Raw genomic sequence first — 15,499 nt, 5'->3', positions numbered from 1 at the left:
TCTGTGAAGCTTTCTTCTCAAATGAATTTGTAGCTCTTCTTTGCCAGTGGTACTCTGACTACCAGCATTTGAATGACACAAACTAGATTCTGTCCATGAAGGGATGAGAAAAGACTTCCAGAGTAAAAGAAATCCCTGATGCAGTGGTGAGGTTCTGACATATGCTCTGAACATGTCACTCCCTGCAGAGATTGGTTAGGCCTGTATCTGTATATAGGAGCCTGGTGATCAAATTTATGTTTACCTATCGGCAAACTTGTTTTATGAGCACTTGTCATCAAATATGTTTTGTAGCAATTCCTTTTCTGGGAGGTGCTTTCAGATAGCTCCCTCATCAAAGTACTTTGTTTAACAGTGAAAGTGGACCCTGTACCATGAATCCGAAATGTGCAAAGGTGAAGAGCATCCAATTGCAGGTGACCTGACGGAGGATCCGGCGTCCAGAGCAGGATAAATTGAGTGCTGAGAGGTGCTCTTTTGCGATACCCTCAGCCAGGGCAATTATTACAAACAATGCCCCATATAAAGCCTGGTACAGATATAAAGCCATTGAGAAGTGTTCTAATCCAAACCCAAATAGTGTCTGAGGGAGAGATGTGGCGGTTTTGGAAGTGCCAAAATCACTATGGCCCTTACCCAGACAGACAGCTCAGGTGTGGCATGCTGTTTGCAGGGCGGGGGGAGTGTTAACCCCCTCGCTGCCAGGCATTTTCCCCTCAGGTGGCAAACATTTTTTTGGCTGTTTGGGGCAGTTGGCGCTTGGGGCCTTAAACCTTTTGTCCACATAAGCTGCCCACACCAGATTTGCTTTCTGTTTTTTGCCAACATCCTAGGGATTCTAGAGGTACCCAGACTTTGTGGGTTCCCTTGAAGGAGACCAAGAAATTAGCCAAAAAACACCGAACATTTTGGTTTTAAAAAACAAAATAAATAAAAAAAATAAAAAAAATGGGAAAAGGCCTACAGAAGAAGGCTTGTGTTTTTTCCCCCCTGAAAATGGCATCAACAAAAGGTTTGCTGTGGTAAAACCACCAGATCCTCAGTTTTCAGCAACAGGCAGACTTGAATTAGAAAACCACATTTTTCAACACAATTTTGGCATTTTACTGGAACATACCCCACTTTTACAATTTGTTGTGCTTTCAGCCTCCTTCCAATTAGTGACAGAAATAGGTGTGAAACCAAGGCTGGATCCAAGAAAGCTAAACATTTCAGGAAAAGTAGACAACATTCTGAGTTCAGCAAGGGGTAATCTGTGTAGATCCTACAACTGTTTCCTACAGAAAATAACAGCTGAAATAAAAAAATATCGAAATTGTGGTAAAAAAAACAGCAATTTCTTTCCACATTTTACTCTAACTTTTTCCTGCGATGTCAGATTTTTTAAAGCAATACACAGTTACTTCTGCTGGACGACTTTGGTTGTGGGCATATATAGGGCTTGTAGGTTTATCAGGAACCCTAGGTACCCAGAGCCACTAAATAAGCTGCACCTTGCAATGGGTTTTCATACTATACCGGATATACAGCAATTCATTTGCTGAAATATAAATAGTAAAAAATAGGTATCAAGAAAACTTTCTATTTCTAAAATGGGCACAAGATACTGTGTTGAGAAGCAGTGGTTATCTGCACATCTCTGAATTCTGGGGACCCCATACTAGCATGTGAATTGCACGGTATTTCTCAAATAGATGTCTTTTTTTTACACACTGTCTTACATTTGGAAGGAAAGAAATGTAGAGAACAACAAGGGGCAATAACACTTGTTTTGCTATTCTGTGTTTCCCCCAAGTCTCCCGATAAAAACGGTACCTCACTTGCGTGGGTAAGCCTAATGCTCGTGACAGGAAACGCAACATGGACACATCACATTTTTACATTGAAATCTGACGTGTTTTTTCAAAAGTGCCTAGCTGTGGATTTTGGCCTCTAGCTCAGCCGGCACATAGGGAAACCTAACATACATGTGCATTTTTGAAAACTAGACACCCAGGGGAATCCAAGATGAGGTGACTTGTGGAGCTCGCACCAGGTTTGGTTACCCATAATCCTTTGCAAACCTCAAAATTTGGACCCCCAAAATAATTCTGGAATCTGAGAGGAGCCACAAATTTCCTTCCACCCAGCATTCCCCAAAGTCTAAAATAGTACCTCACTTGTGCAGGTAGGCCTTGTGCTTGTGACAAGAAATGCCCCAAAACACTATCTGGACACATCAAAATTATCAAATACATAACAACCTGTTTTTGCAAGGGGGGGTATCTGCGCTTTGGTCCTTAGCAGCCATCTAGGGAAACCTACTAAACCCAGACATTTCTGAAAACTAGACACCCAAATGAGTACAGGGAGGTGTGACTTGTGTGGATCCCCCAATGTTTTCTTACCCAGAATCCTCAGCAAACCTCAAATTTAGCTTTAAAAAAACACACATTTTCCCCCCCATTTCTGTGTGGAATCACCACACCAGGACAAATTTCCTACCACCCAATGTTCCCCTCAGTTTCTCGGTAAATATGATACCTCACTTGTGTAGGTGGGCCAAGTGCCTGTGACAGGGAAGAGCCCAGTGCTCCCCATGAGCTGGTACCAGGCTGGTACCAGGACGTAAAGGTTCCATCCTTGGCGCCTCAGCACCGCAGCCAATGACGTAACTGTTACGTTCTTGGATGTCAAGGGGTTAAGAACTGAAACATAAAACTTCATACAAGCGATTTAAATTCACTCAATAATGGTTTAATTGCTGCTAAAATACTTCCTAAAGGTAAACAAAGTTTTAAAGGGACATGGCAGTTGTAAAAAAATGTAAATGCTCCTAGCCATCCTTCATCTCACAGCCGGAAGAAATAATTCTGGACAATACAACTGCCCTCAAAGGATAGTTGATATTATTAAAATAAACAATTTATTTGCCATGAAAAGTGTTCACAGAGTAGTACTGTTGACAGCCACTAGTCTTCAAATAATCAACCTTTAACAAGGTAAAGTCTCTTGACAATAGCTTACTGTCATGTATGGTACAGGCAGGATGGTCAGTTAATTAAGAAACCGACAAGGCTGCATTAACCCACTGCCAAAATATTCTAAAATATTAATTCTTCAGCTACCAAGTTGGCAAAGGCAAGCTACTCTTCAAATACTTCTGGGAACATGAAGGCAGAGGGTCCTGTATAACAAAGCACAGTGACTCATAAAGAAGGCTCTAAATTGGACTCTTTAAGGCCAGTCACATCCAATGCAAATTCTTCACGACAAGAGTACATATGGTTAGCATGGGACACAATGACAAGTGGGCAGCTAGCGATGGAAAACCATCTTGCAGAAGTCATAGATACCTTCTGTACGCACAGTTAAGTTCAGAGGTGATCAGGCTCTCAAACATGAAAGATGTATCTGGAACTGGTACCGTTGTGCTTTACTAACTGCACTCCCAAAGAATGAAATGTCATATGTGTTGATTTTAACTTTCCAGTTACTTCAGTCTTGTTTGTTTAGGAAGATCTTGGACTAGGGGACAATCACGCAGAAAGCATAGCAAGCTCCAGGGTGTCTGATTCAAACTGCACAACAATCCAAAGAACGATGCGAAGATGCAAACAATGTTTGTGTTTGATTTGCTTTAATACATTTTACTGACTTGGCTGCTACCATCAAAAAGGCATCTTCTGGTAGAATCAAAAACAAATATGGCATCAATAGTTTGAACAAATTACTTATCTTCAGTAACTATTTATATTCATGCAGAATCTGCATTTACATTGGTGCAAGCCTTTCTGAGCAGCACCCGAGCACTGTAAATCAATTGGGAATTTACACACTTTCATTTCATAATTATATCATATTGCAGATGTTGACAATTGCCACTGCATCTCTTCAATATTTATAACCTAAGGTACAGGAAGATAAATTAAGGTGGCCAGAGTCACAAAAGTTATGCTCAAGTTCAAAAGCACAGAATTACAACCCATTATTCCAGCCTAAAAGTCGGGTGGATAGGCATCTTCTCCAAGTGGAACATCAAATCAGCAATTCACCCAAAAAGGGTAGGAAGTAAAAGTAGAACATCGACTACAAACCTTAGAACATCACACCCTTAATTTATATAGCAGCTCCATCATCTCACCACTACACTAATGCAGGTGATGTTGGTTGCACCTACATGTCTCATTCCACAGAGGTAAGGCCAAAAAGACAGAGGCAAAAAAATGAATACTGATGAACTTCATGAGAAATCTTTGAGAGTTTCCATCACAAGTGCATTATAAAAAAAAATTAACTTGCTTTAACTGACACTTCTTCCCACAGATAATCTAGGATACTCCTCACAGCAATGACCATGAAAGAATGAAAGACATAGAACTAATTTGTGCCTTATACTACTGCTAAGCTGTGCGGCACACCTTCAAAGTAGTACTACTCATTGTACCTACTAACACTAAGGGCATGATTTAAATCTTGGTGGAGGGGAATACTCGGTCACAAACATAACAGATATCCCATTTGCCGTAATACAATCCCATTATATCCTATGGAGATCATAATACGGCGGGCAGGATAATCAGTCATGTTTGTGACTGAGTGTTCTAACCGACGATATCTGAATCACATTCAATCGCTATTTTCAAAATACTCAATTTAACCATACAGGAAGAGCTGCTCTGCATCTCATACAGTGTGACCTGAATCATTTGGTGTGTTTTCATGCCAGTTCACAGCATAGCTTATATAAAGAGGACTTGTCTGTAAATTGAGTTTTGTCATTGCCCTGCCATTTCAAACACATGTGAAACCCACAACAACAAACATTATTTAAGCCAACGCTGAGCGATAACTGTAGAGGCAGTCACAGGGTCACATGTTTCGGAATGTACCCTTTGGGATATATTTTGAATCTCTGCACAATTTGTTTAGAGGAATGTTCCACCAAGAAGACCACTTTTAAAACCTCCTCAAGGATAGAACTCAAGAGATAAATTGGGAGATAACACCAATTTGAACAGCAGCACCACACACTGAAAATGTTCCCCTAAAAAACAAACCTCAAGAGGGCGCTGAAGTGTCTGTGAATGGGTGTATAGAATATACTATATATACACAAAAGGCATCAGTTAATCCCAAGGCTTCACTGTTTGAAGTACCTGCATCAACTTGAGAAACATGTTGAAAAATCTGAGGGTTGAACCAGGTTGATGATTTTTACCATTCTTGGAATAAAATTCTTGGAATAAGATTAAGATGGTGTTGATGTCATATTCTTGGGAAAGTACATAATCACATTGATGTTTGGGATGGGAGAGAATAGGAGGTGGACAGGTGGAAGCTCTATGGCAAACTAATACACACACCCCAAAGGTTCAAGTTGAAGGACCTATTTGCCGAAGGTAGTCTTCCTCAATCTCAACAAGAAATTTAATGCCAATATGTTCCATATGTGGACGATGTACCTTATTGATCAACCCAGCGAACAGGTGTAATGCCTTGTGTTACAAATGACAGTTTCTGCACGGTTATCCCCAAATGTTATGCCTTTCTCCTCCTATTTTTCTGACGCTCTTTTTCTAGGCTTTATGACTCTGGGCATCTTACCACTGCTAATCTGTGCTAAAGTGCATGTGCTCCCTCCACTAAAACTTGGTATAACTGAACTACAGTTGTTTGGTTTATTTAATTCACCAGTAAAGTGGTATACCGTATACACCCAGGGCCTGTAAATTAAATGCAAATAGTGGACTTGCAGCTCAGACTGCGACACTCGCAAAAGTAGCCTTTCAAGCCTATCTCAGGCCTGCCACTGCAGTGCCTGGGTGTGCAGTTTACTGCCACATTGACTTGGCAAGTCAAAATACTTGCCAAGGCCTAAACTCCCTTTTTACTACACTTAAGTTACCCTTAAGGTAAGCCCTGGACAGCTGTAAAAGGTAGGACACATATTTTTATTTGTTACATGTCCTAGTACTGACAAAGGGCCCATTTCGTTGTTCACTACTGCGAGGGCTGCTCTTCTCATAGTTTTGCATTGAGAATTCCCTTATATATGTCTAAGGGTAATTTCTAATCTGTGAGGAGTAGCGTGAGCATGTTTGGAATGGTAGTGAGAAATCCTGCTTTCTGATGTAGGTGGATCCTACATTACTATTTTGGAAATGGCACTTTTAAAAAGTGGGCATTTCTCTATGCTTATGACTCTAGTGCTTTGCAGCCTGGCTCCAATCCATGTCTGAGACACAGTGACAGCTCCGCTTGGTGCATGCTTTCCAGACAGCCATCACACAGGGAGGGCTGGGTGTGACAGAGGAAGCATCTGCATACTGATAGACATCCTGTGCTAGGGAGAGGGAGGGTTGTTCACACCTTACATGTTAATAGGCTGTGTCCTGCCCTCACACAATAGACTAATCACCCCCTACTGACGTCGGGAAACAGGGCTGGGTTGAAAGGGGGTTGTGTTTCATTCAAAAGGGTCATTTTGAGGTTACCCCCTGAACAAAGACATTTTTGGAGTATAAGTACAGGGGCTCTGACCCTATGATTTTGAGAGCACCTTTGGAACTGGGACTGAATCTCTGCCAGAAGGACAGCTGGTCTGCACACAAGGACCCATCCGGACCGCTCTTCTGTGGCTGCCCTGCTACCCTGCTGCTTCTGGGTGGCATAAAGGACTCACTGGATGGCTTTTCTGCATGTTACCCTGCTGCCAGTTGCTTCCTGCGAGTGGGGTCCCTAGGTTCTGTTGGGCTACCGTAAGGAACCTCCATGCTGAGGAACCTGCTTTTTTGTGCTGACCTGTTACTGGCTGCATTGCTGGAGGGACTGTCATTCTGCCAAGTGTCTCTGTGGTTGGCCTGCCTGCCTACTGCTACTTGTGCCCTCAGTTTTCTCCAGGGAGTGCTGCTCTAGGTTCCCTGTCTGTGCATTATAAGCGCGTGTCGAGCACTACACTCTGTTCCAGCCTGCGTCATGTCCTGGGCTGTAGCCAGGGCATCTCCCCCATCCGTATGCAGCTGACCCCCTGGGAGGCAAGAAGCCACCCCGGACGGCACACCTTCAGGACCCCGTGGCTGGGTGAAGACAGAAGTGTCCTATGGAATGTAAGGCAGAGTGCTCTGGGGCTGCTAGTCCTGCCCCGCCTAGGAGTGAGAGCCTGGTGCTGCAGAATCCCTCGCCGACTGAAGCCTGGATAGTCACAGTAGTGTGCAGCCACAGGGAAATCCTCCCCGGCATCAGATCGCCAACACTAGGTATGCATCCCGGACAGCGGGGCTTCCCCGGCGACACATACTCTTTGGGAGACAGGAGGGAATCCCTTTTACAAGGACCAGCTCCAGACAGCTGTCCTCGCAGCAGCTGCGTGATAGCGGGCGGCTGCTCCTTTCAGTATTCTGGCTGTGGCGGGGACCCAAGAAGACCCCCCGCAATACCTTACCAGGTGTGTGCACCCACACTTGCCCCTTACCTGAGGAAGAGCCTGGAGGCATAGTTCCCAAGGCTGAATTCACCATAGCGAGATGAGGAGTCGCCTCAGTGAGAGTTACTACCAGTCACCATATTTCTCACAGTAGGCCCGTAGTCGCTCTTGTGGCCCACACCTCCAATCTTTCACAAAATCAGTACCCTCAGAGTCAAAATGGTTACAGTAACCCTGCAAAGAGAGGCACCAGGATCGCAGGATGTGCCTGCACTCAGCAAGCAATATGGGTTACACAAGGATCAATTACTGAAATACAGCTCTCTTGCACAAAGCCTTTGGGTTAAATGGACGATCACCAAGACCCATTCTATGATCCAGTCTTTATATACTTTGGGAAATGGGCACAGTACAGTCAACCGTATGAAGATATATTGGCTCACACATTAACATTGCTACTACGTTTACGGAATAGCTGGGAGCTCGAGTTCCCCAGACAATTACACAAAAAGGAATAGGCAAGGGCTCTAGTAGAAGTACAAAGTGTTTGATAATGCTCACTGTAAGCTCATTCTCCATATAGACTATCTTTCCCCAATCTCAACTTAATCAACTGTTCCTTGCCGTCAGTGTGGCTTGCAATCATTGGCTGACGTGGTAGATTGTTATAAGCTATGCTATGGATCTACTCTACTATTACATCCTTTTGGTCTAGGGCCCCACCTCAACTTGCTGACCTAACTATGCTTCTGAAGCTTGAGTCATGGGTGGCCTGCATGCTTGGTCTTTTCAGGAGGCCTAAAGAAAGTTGTAATGCACTTCCTTGATTTGGTGCTTATCTTAGCAAAGACAGCCATCACTACCAGATAAATATCAGCTCAGCCCCCTTACATTGGGATCTGTTACACTGGGCCAAAACAGAGGGTACAGCTCTCCGCAGAGAAGAAGACTGAGGACTCAGAAAGTACATCATAGCAGGTGAATGGAAGGCATTATGGCTACCCCTCAAAATGCCTACGACTGACGTGAAAACCTGATGCCGATTTACTTCCTATTATTCTCCTAGATAGCTCTTTAGATGCAACCAGCTCCCATCTAAGCATATCGGTATATCGCTTTAATAATGCAAACCTCAATGCACTGGCCACTCACTGCTTCCTTGGTTTCCTAACATCCTCATGTTAAACACATTAACAGTAGTTTCCGTGTTCAGTAGCAGACACCCCTCGTTATTCCCTTGATACTGCCACACCCTATAAGGCAATTTTCCCTTTTCCTATTTGGGGCTTTTTACTATTGTTCCATGTTCTTTCTTTTATTTCCCATTCTTTTTCGTCTAACACAGTTACACACCCCTGTATAAGGGATACAACACTGGAAGTTGTTAAGCAATTATTAATGTTTAGGACTTGTTTTGCTACTTTATAAATTCAGCATTAATAATACAATCTGCTCTGATTTTATATTAACTTGTTATGTGTGGTATGGGAGGTAGTATTTCAGTTATCTTCTGTATAGCTTGCATGTTATGCACCATATGGACCAGAACTTTACCTACTGTATTGATCTGTTTTAACTACCACATTGGTGCGCACTGTACCTTTTAATGGTATATAATTTTTTTTAAATAAAAATGACGTTAAAAAAATAGTTCTATTCAGGTCAATGAAAAAAACAGAGTAGAACATTCCTCATCAAGAAAAAAGACCCTCTATGATGTGGCTTTCAACATCCTACATGAGAGATGCAAAGATTGCTGGAAATGTACTCCATCCACCAGGCTGTCTGGTTAGACCTTGAAATCAGGGAGCTTTGCAAAGACGCATCCATTACAAGTGTACTGATGAGAAAGAGCAAGCACATACTATAGTGGTGTGCGCTACTTACCAAGACGTTTATGTTCCTACTTGATTGATTTGGGAGTCTACGTCATCAAGACAACTGCAGACTTGTATATTTCGCTGGTTCTAAAGCTGTATATGTTCAGATACAACCTGGACTCAGTATTTGTATTTGTAAGTACAGGTGATAAGTGAGAGTAATTCATTTGTTGTCCTAAATGCAAATGAGATATCATAAACTTGGAATACTTTACAAATACGTACGACAGTTTTCTTCATCACTCCCATCTCCACAGTCATTGTCTGAGTCACACTGCCACATGCTGGTAATACATTTTCCATTTGGACATCTATATTGGTTGGGCATACAGGCATTCTCTGATAAAAAGAAACAATACATTAACAGTTTGATTTGCACTAGAACGGCATTGTGAAGACTGTGGCTGAAAAGTATTTATTACAAAATCAAAATACAATCTTAGCTTACGTTGTTCAATTTTAAGCTTCAACTATGTTTTACTGAGTTCTGAAGGAGAATTATATAGCTTCAGACAGGCATTCCCGTCTTAAGTATTTACTCAACAATTCCCCCTAAATGTACCTACCTACTTTTCTTCAGTGACCGCCTTTAATGCATGAGTCCACGAGGGCCTCCTCCCCCTTCCAGGTGGTGCTGTTCTTTGCTAGCATATATTTTTGATATTCTAACCGTGTAATGCTCATAATATGATGGGGTATTAGGGGCCTCTGTTGTCTTCACTAAGGTACTGCACTACTGAGTCCCACACTTTGTTAAATCTGAGTGCATCACTGTTGAGTATGTATGTTGCTTTCTCATGTGGCAATAGGTGCAGGAGCAATAGTTCTGTTGTCACTGCTAGTTGGTTACCTAATCGGCCCAGTAATGTTTGTTTGGCTGCTAGGAGCAAATGGGACATAAGCTTCTATGGTAAAGTGAAATGGGTAGTGTCGGGGTACCTAAGATTATAGATATTAGCTTGTTTCGCCCTTAATTTTCAATATGGCGCATAGCACATCATTTTACAGTTCTTCATGTTTTGGGTGTGCTCCAAGTAGATAGAAAATGTTTTTCTCTGCCCGCAATGCATCCAGCAATGTGCAGATTGTGTATTATCTATCATGTGGAGGTGTTGGTGTGCAGTCGTCTGTACACCTTTGCCTTTAGACTTGACAGGCTAAACTGTTCACGTGTGCAAAAATATCATGCCGCTGTTTTAAGGTGAGAGACGTTTCGAACTCTTCCCCGCATTTTTTTTTTGGTATGCAAAGTTCGTTTGCGGCAGTTTTGGATTAAGTAATACATAAATACACGATACTAGGTGTATTGTGGTTGTGACGGTTTGACAGATCCTCTCAAAGATCGCGGTAACATCCCATATACAGAGCCCTGCAGAACAATGGCCTAATATGAAGATAGCAAAATCTTTCCCCTTCTGTGAAGCTGTTCATTGATTTAATATTTAACAATGTGCAGGGCTCCCCTTTGTGACAAACAACTTGCAACCCAAAGCAGCCGCAGCAATGAATTTCATTTGACCTCAGAGCGAAGTTTGTGTCCCTGATGAGAGGCTGAGAAGGAAATGGTATGTAGTTAGTTTGCGACACTGTGTTAGGCTATTTCTAGTGTCAAGTGCTACCCTGGTCACTGGCGAGACAAGTTCTAGCAACAATGTTTTAGAGACCCAGAGTCCTGGCCCCAGTGGGCAAACTGTTCGGGCCGGTCTATAAAGCACCAATTTTCCCTATGGAGCTTTCTATGATGTAACACACCTGGGCTGTGTCATAATATCAGCCTAAATCTGGTAATCCCAGAGCACCCTACAGTGTAGTGTACTTCCGCCTAAGGATTCTCCTAAAATCCCATACGAGGGGAGTTGTATGCCACAAGTTTTAACTCTATATTGTTCCCTAGATAAAATGGTGCAAGCTTTAATTGAGTTACTTTACCCTTGTGTAAACATATTTAGAAATAGGCACCACTTCACATACAAGTGCTCTAAATAGGTCCTTAATGAAGGTTCAGGAGTAACTGTGATATTTCATTATCTATTTTAACCATATCACAAACATACTGGTGTTCATACATGTGCACTACTTGTAAGAACACCTACCTTCTTTAGTACAACTGTTGTTCTTCATTTGATATCCTGGTGGACAATCACACTGTAGCTCCCCAGACTGCAAAATCTTGCTGGGGACATCGTCTGGACATCTGCAAGTCCTGCTGTTGTTTGATTTTGGCAAACACAATAAGCTGCAAGGCGTTGAAATGCACGCATTATGTCCTGTTTTGAATTTTAAAAAAGGACATGCACCAATGGTAAATATCGGAGTATAAAATGTTTTGATAAACAGATGCAAACCTTTTATCGACACAAACGCATAACACTTTCTGAAGAAACTATAAAGTGGTGTGCCCATAAGTGCATATACTCATTAAAACATTAAGCACACTTTAGTTCAATCCTTCAACAACTTTGAACTTATTATACAAAAAAGTAACAAAACAAGTATCTTAAAAAGTAACAGTCAAGGCCTTACAAATTTGGTCTGCAACATAAGGCAAGGAAATTATCATCATCATCTTTTTATAGATAGCATCTCAAGTTTGTAGACTATCAACTCAAGCAAACTTCCAAAAACAAAAAGAAATACAACCAGACTCCAGAAGAAACAATTTCATAAAGGACAATGAAAAACATAAAAGTGTGAATTACAAAGTTGTCCCAAAGTGCCACTTGCACCTAACTATTAGCAAAACCTTACCATTTTACCAGTCTTTAAACTTTCTCATACTGGCCATGGATCTCAAAACTAACCGCAGGCAAACTACCTTTATTAAACTCCACAATTTCCATGAAATTGTGGCCCAACCACAGCTGCTTTGGTCAGGTCATGGTGCCGATACATATTTTGAGGCCAACAAATCTAATTTTCTGTTATGTTATTGGAACTGCTAGAGTGCATTATACCTTGAGGAGTCAAAGCGATAGCTGAAAGCACCCAATATCAAACAGAAAACAGAGAAGCACCAATACTAAGGGAGATGGAGAGAAAAAAAAACTAAGTTTTCATCGTTTTTTGACGCAGACAACAGAGTCAGCTTCTGAGATGTGGGCAGGCAGAGTATTCCAAAGTTTGGCAGGGGCCACCAAGATGGGTCGACCTCCCCATCTGGCTGTGCAGAATCTTGGAACCAACATCTGCTGATGAAAGAAGGATCTAAGAAGCCTTCTCGGGAAGTATCAATGAAAAGGGAGTGGAGTTGGCCACACCCTTTTAGATGCAAAGCTAGAAATAACATGCAGAGAGCCTTAAAATAATCTTTTTTCTAACTGGAAGATAGTGGAGGGATTAAACTCTTCTCTGACCAACACACACCTCAGAATTTTAAGGATAAGTCGGGCAGCTGCATTCTGGACATCCTGAAGTTTGTTAACACAGGACACATTGATGTTAAGGTAAAGAGAGCTACAGTAATCCAGTCCCGAGGTGGTAAGTGTGATGATGATTTTGTGGTGCAAGTTCTCTGGAATATAAGGAAAAACTTTTCTCAAAGTCCTGACTGATAATGAGAAAACATGTGCTAACAGTACCGCTGACCTGAGTATCAAAGCTCCAGGTGTTGTCAAATCAAACACCTAGGTTTTTGGCTCAGTTGACTGTGTGGGGAAAAGGTCCACAATCCTCCGGCCACCAGATGTTAGACAAGCAGACTCCTGAGAGCTAAAGACCAAAACGCCTGTTCTGTCTGCATTAAATTTAAGGGTGTTATCTTTTATTCACCAATGAATGCTAGACATGGAGTGATTAAACTTCTCAGCTACAGAAGTAAGGTAAGTGGAAATGTACACAATCTGGGTGTCAGCAGCGTACAACAGTACTTGGAACCTGAAAGAGCACACCAATTTAGCCAACGGAGCAAAATACACATTAAAGAGAGTCAGACTCATGGATGTGGCCTGAGGAACTCCACAAGGAAGACTGAAAGCTTCCGCCTTGAAACCCTCACAGCTGACCGTCTGAACTCTGTTGGTATGAAAAGAGAGAACCTTAAGAGCAGGCCCTCTGACCCCGTACGTGCCAGCCAGTGTCTAATGCTGCGGACAAATCAATCATCATCAAAATGGCTGCACCCAATGCGCCACCCCGCCCCCGGCCCCCCACCCTCCTTTCTTGGACCTGGCAGTGAATGCTGTCAGCGACCACAATAAGAGAGGATTCTTTACTGTGGCCAGTCCTGAAACCATTTTACAAAGGATTAAGGATAATGTGAGCCTCGATAAATGTAACAAGTTCCTGGTTAACAAACCTCTCAAGGATATTGGCCGGCACCGGAAGCAGGGAAATGGGACGCAGGTTTTAAAAATCCTCAGGGCCCACATTCAGTTTATTTTGTAGCAGAGTAATGATTGCTTCCTTCCAGGAGGTGGGAAAAACTCCTGATTGCAGAATGAGTGCAAACACGTTCTGCAGGAAATCAGCAATAGGTTTTGGAGCCAGCTAAAGTGTTTTAAAAGACCAGGGATCAGATGGAGAGCCAGATTTAACACTCAACAGCAACTCTTTGGTTTGCTACAAAGAAATGGAGGGTAATTCGGTAAGTGTTTGAGCTGAATGCCTGTAATGGCGACTTTAGGCAAGATTCCACTATCCCTAGACAGGTCAAAATATGTATAGATTTTCAGAATTTTGTCCCAAAAATATAGCAACATTCTGTTAGAAAAATCTTGACGAGTTCACCAAACCCTGACTGGCAGGGCGGGGCAGACAGATCATTAACTACTTTAAAAAGTAATTTAGAAGAAATATTGGTGGCCCTAATTTTTTGGGTGAAAAAACAGCCTTAGCAGATTCAATGGCGAGATTAGAACGCAGCAAAAGGGCCTTATGCTTTTCTTTTTCTATTACTTTTTCATTCGGACCAAGATTAGACCTCCATCTTTGCTCTTGCCTGCAGCAATCTAGTCGAAGGCCCATAAGTTCAGCCAAGAACCAGGATGGAGAAGATTTTCTTCTGGTAAGCGTTTTAACCTTAAAGGGGGCTATGCTATCCATGGAGGTGGTAACCCAAGCCTTTTGCAGGATAGCCCAAGGTGTCAACATGACTGGCTCTGGAAAGGTTGAGTGCCTGCTCCAAACTAGCAGAGGTTATTTTGCATTTTTTCATTAGAAAAATATAATGAAAAAAAAAAAAATGAAGTGAATACTCCACTGGATGTGTGGTGAATTTCTGCCACGACAACAAACGTTTGTGAAATAGTTAATGAACTTCTAGGTGGCAGTTAATCCATATAACATGGACCACAAGTATAGTTTTGCACTCTGCTTTCTTAATGTTTGTAATGTATAAGATCAGGGTTTGTCATTTTACCACCTTCAGAAAGATGATACAGTGAATCTGCCTACCTTTACACTTGAGAACTACATCTTACAAAGAGATATTTCCATTAGATCATTTAGTACACTGAGCAACCTCTCAAACGATTGAATACGCACCTACTAATTCAATTATACTAACTTGGCTGACTCTTAATAACAAATAAATAATTTGTCTAAAATATGTTCTGAAATTACAAAAAATGCAAACAGTATTATAATTTTTGTCATTGGAGAATGTAAATAGCAATACATACCTGTTGTTTTTCCTCTAAAGAAAATCTTCATATCCATAACTCCAGTTAATTGACTCACTAAAACCTCTTTTTGTGCCCCGGTGTACTTTGACGCTCTAAAAATGCTAAGTTGTGACCAGTCATCCCAATAGATTTCATTCTATAACAGAAAAATTGGATTACCAAATTACATCAGGAATGGAAACTAATAACATCTTTCTGCCCCAGACTATGACCAGTTCAAATGAAATCGAAAATCTTGTAAAAATGAGCAACATCTTCAACAAAACAAGAGAAAGTAACAAAAGAAGTGAAACAATAAGCTACACAACTGCTCTAGAATCCGGTACAGCATAAACAGAAAAGTTCAATGGTCTTCAATTATACATGAATGTCAGGATTCAATTTTGCTATTAAAAAGGTAGTACAACTAACAATTGATCCTGACAACAAAGGACTGCACAAATAATTAAGCAACTTTAACTAAACTTGATTAATTAACTCAAATATTAAAACGAATATATTAAACTGAATAAATAACATACTAACGAAGAAAAGCTAAACTTGGGGTGTCCACAGACGAAAATTGTTAAGAACTGCTGACGCCGGAACGGATT

General features: G+C 41.7%; 1 protein-coding gene across 1 annotated transcript in view; it reads right to left on the bottom strand.

Annotated features, from left to right (window-relative positions):
* SORL1 (sortilin related receptor 1) overlaps window positions 1-15,499 on the bottom strand; it is a 669,532-nt gene that overhangs the window by 412,019 nt on the left and 242,014 nt on the right. The window contains exons 21-23 of the mRNA XM_069225024.1: window positions 14,904-15,042; window positions 11,379-11,552; window positions 9,511-9,624 (exon numbers count right to left, since the gene is read on the bottom strand). Coding sequence (XP_069081125.1) covers window positions 9,511-9,624; window positions 11,379-11,552; window positions 14,904-15,042 — 427 coding nt within the window. The remainder of the gene's footprint in view (window positions 1-9,510; window positions 9,625-11,378; window positions 11,553-14,903; window positions 15,043-15,499) is intronic.

This window comes from Pleurodeles waltl, chromosome 3_1, assembly GCF_031143425.1.
Source record: "Pleurodeles waltl isolate 20211129_DDA chromosome 3_1, aPleWal1.hap1.20221129, whole genome shotgun sequence".
Classification (NCBI taxonomy): Eukaryota; Metazoa; Chordata; class Amphibia; order Caudata; family Salamandridae; genus Pleurodeles; species Pleurodeles waltl.
This window is presented reverse-complemented; position numbering and strand designations above follow the sequence as displayed.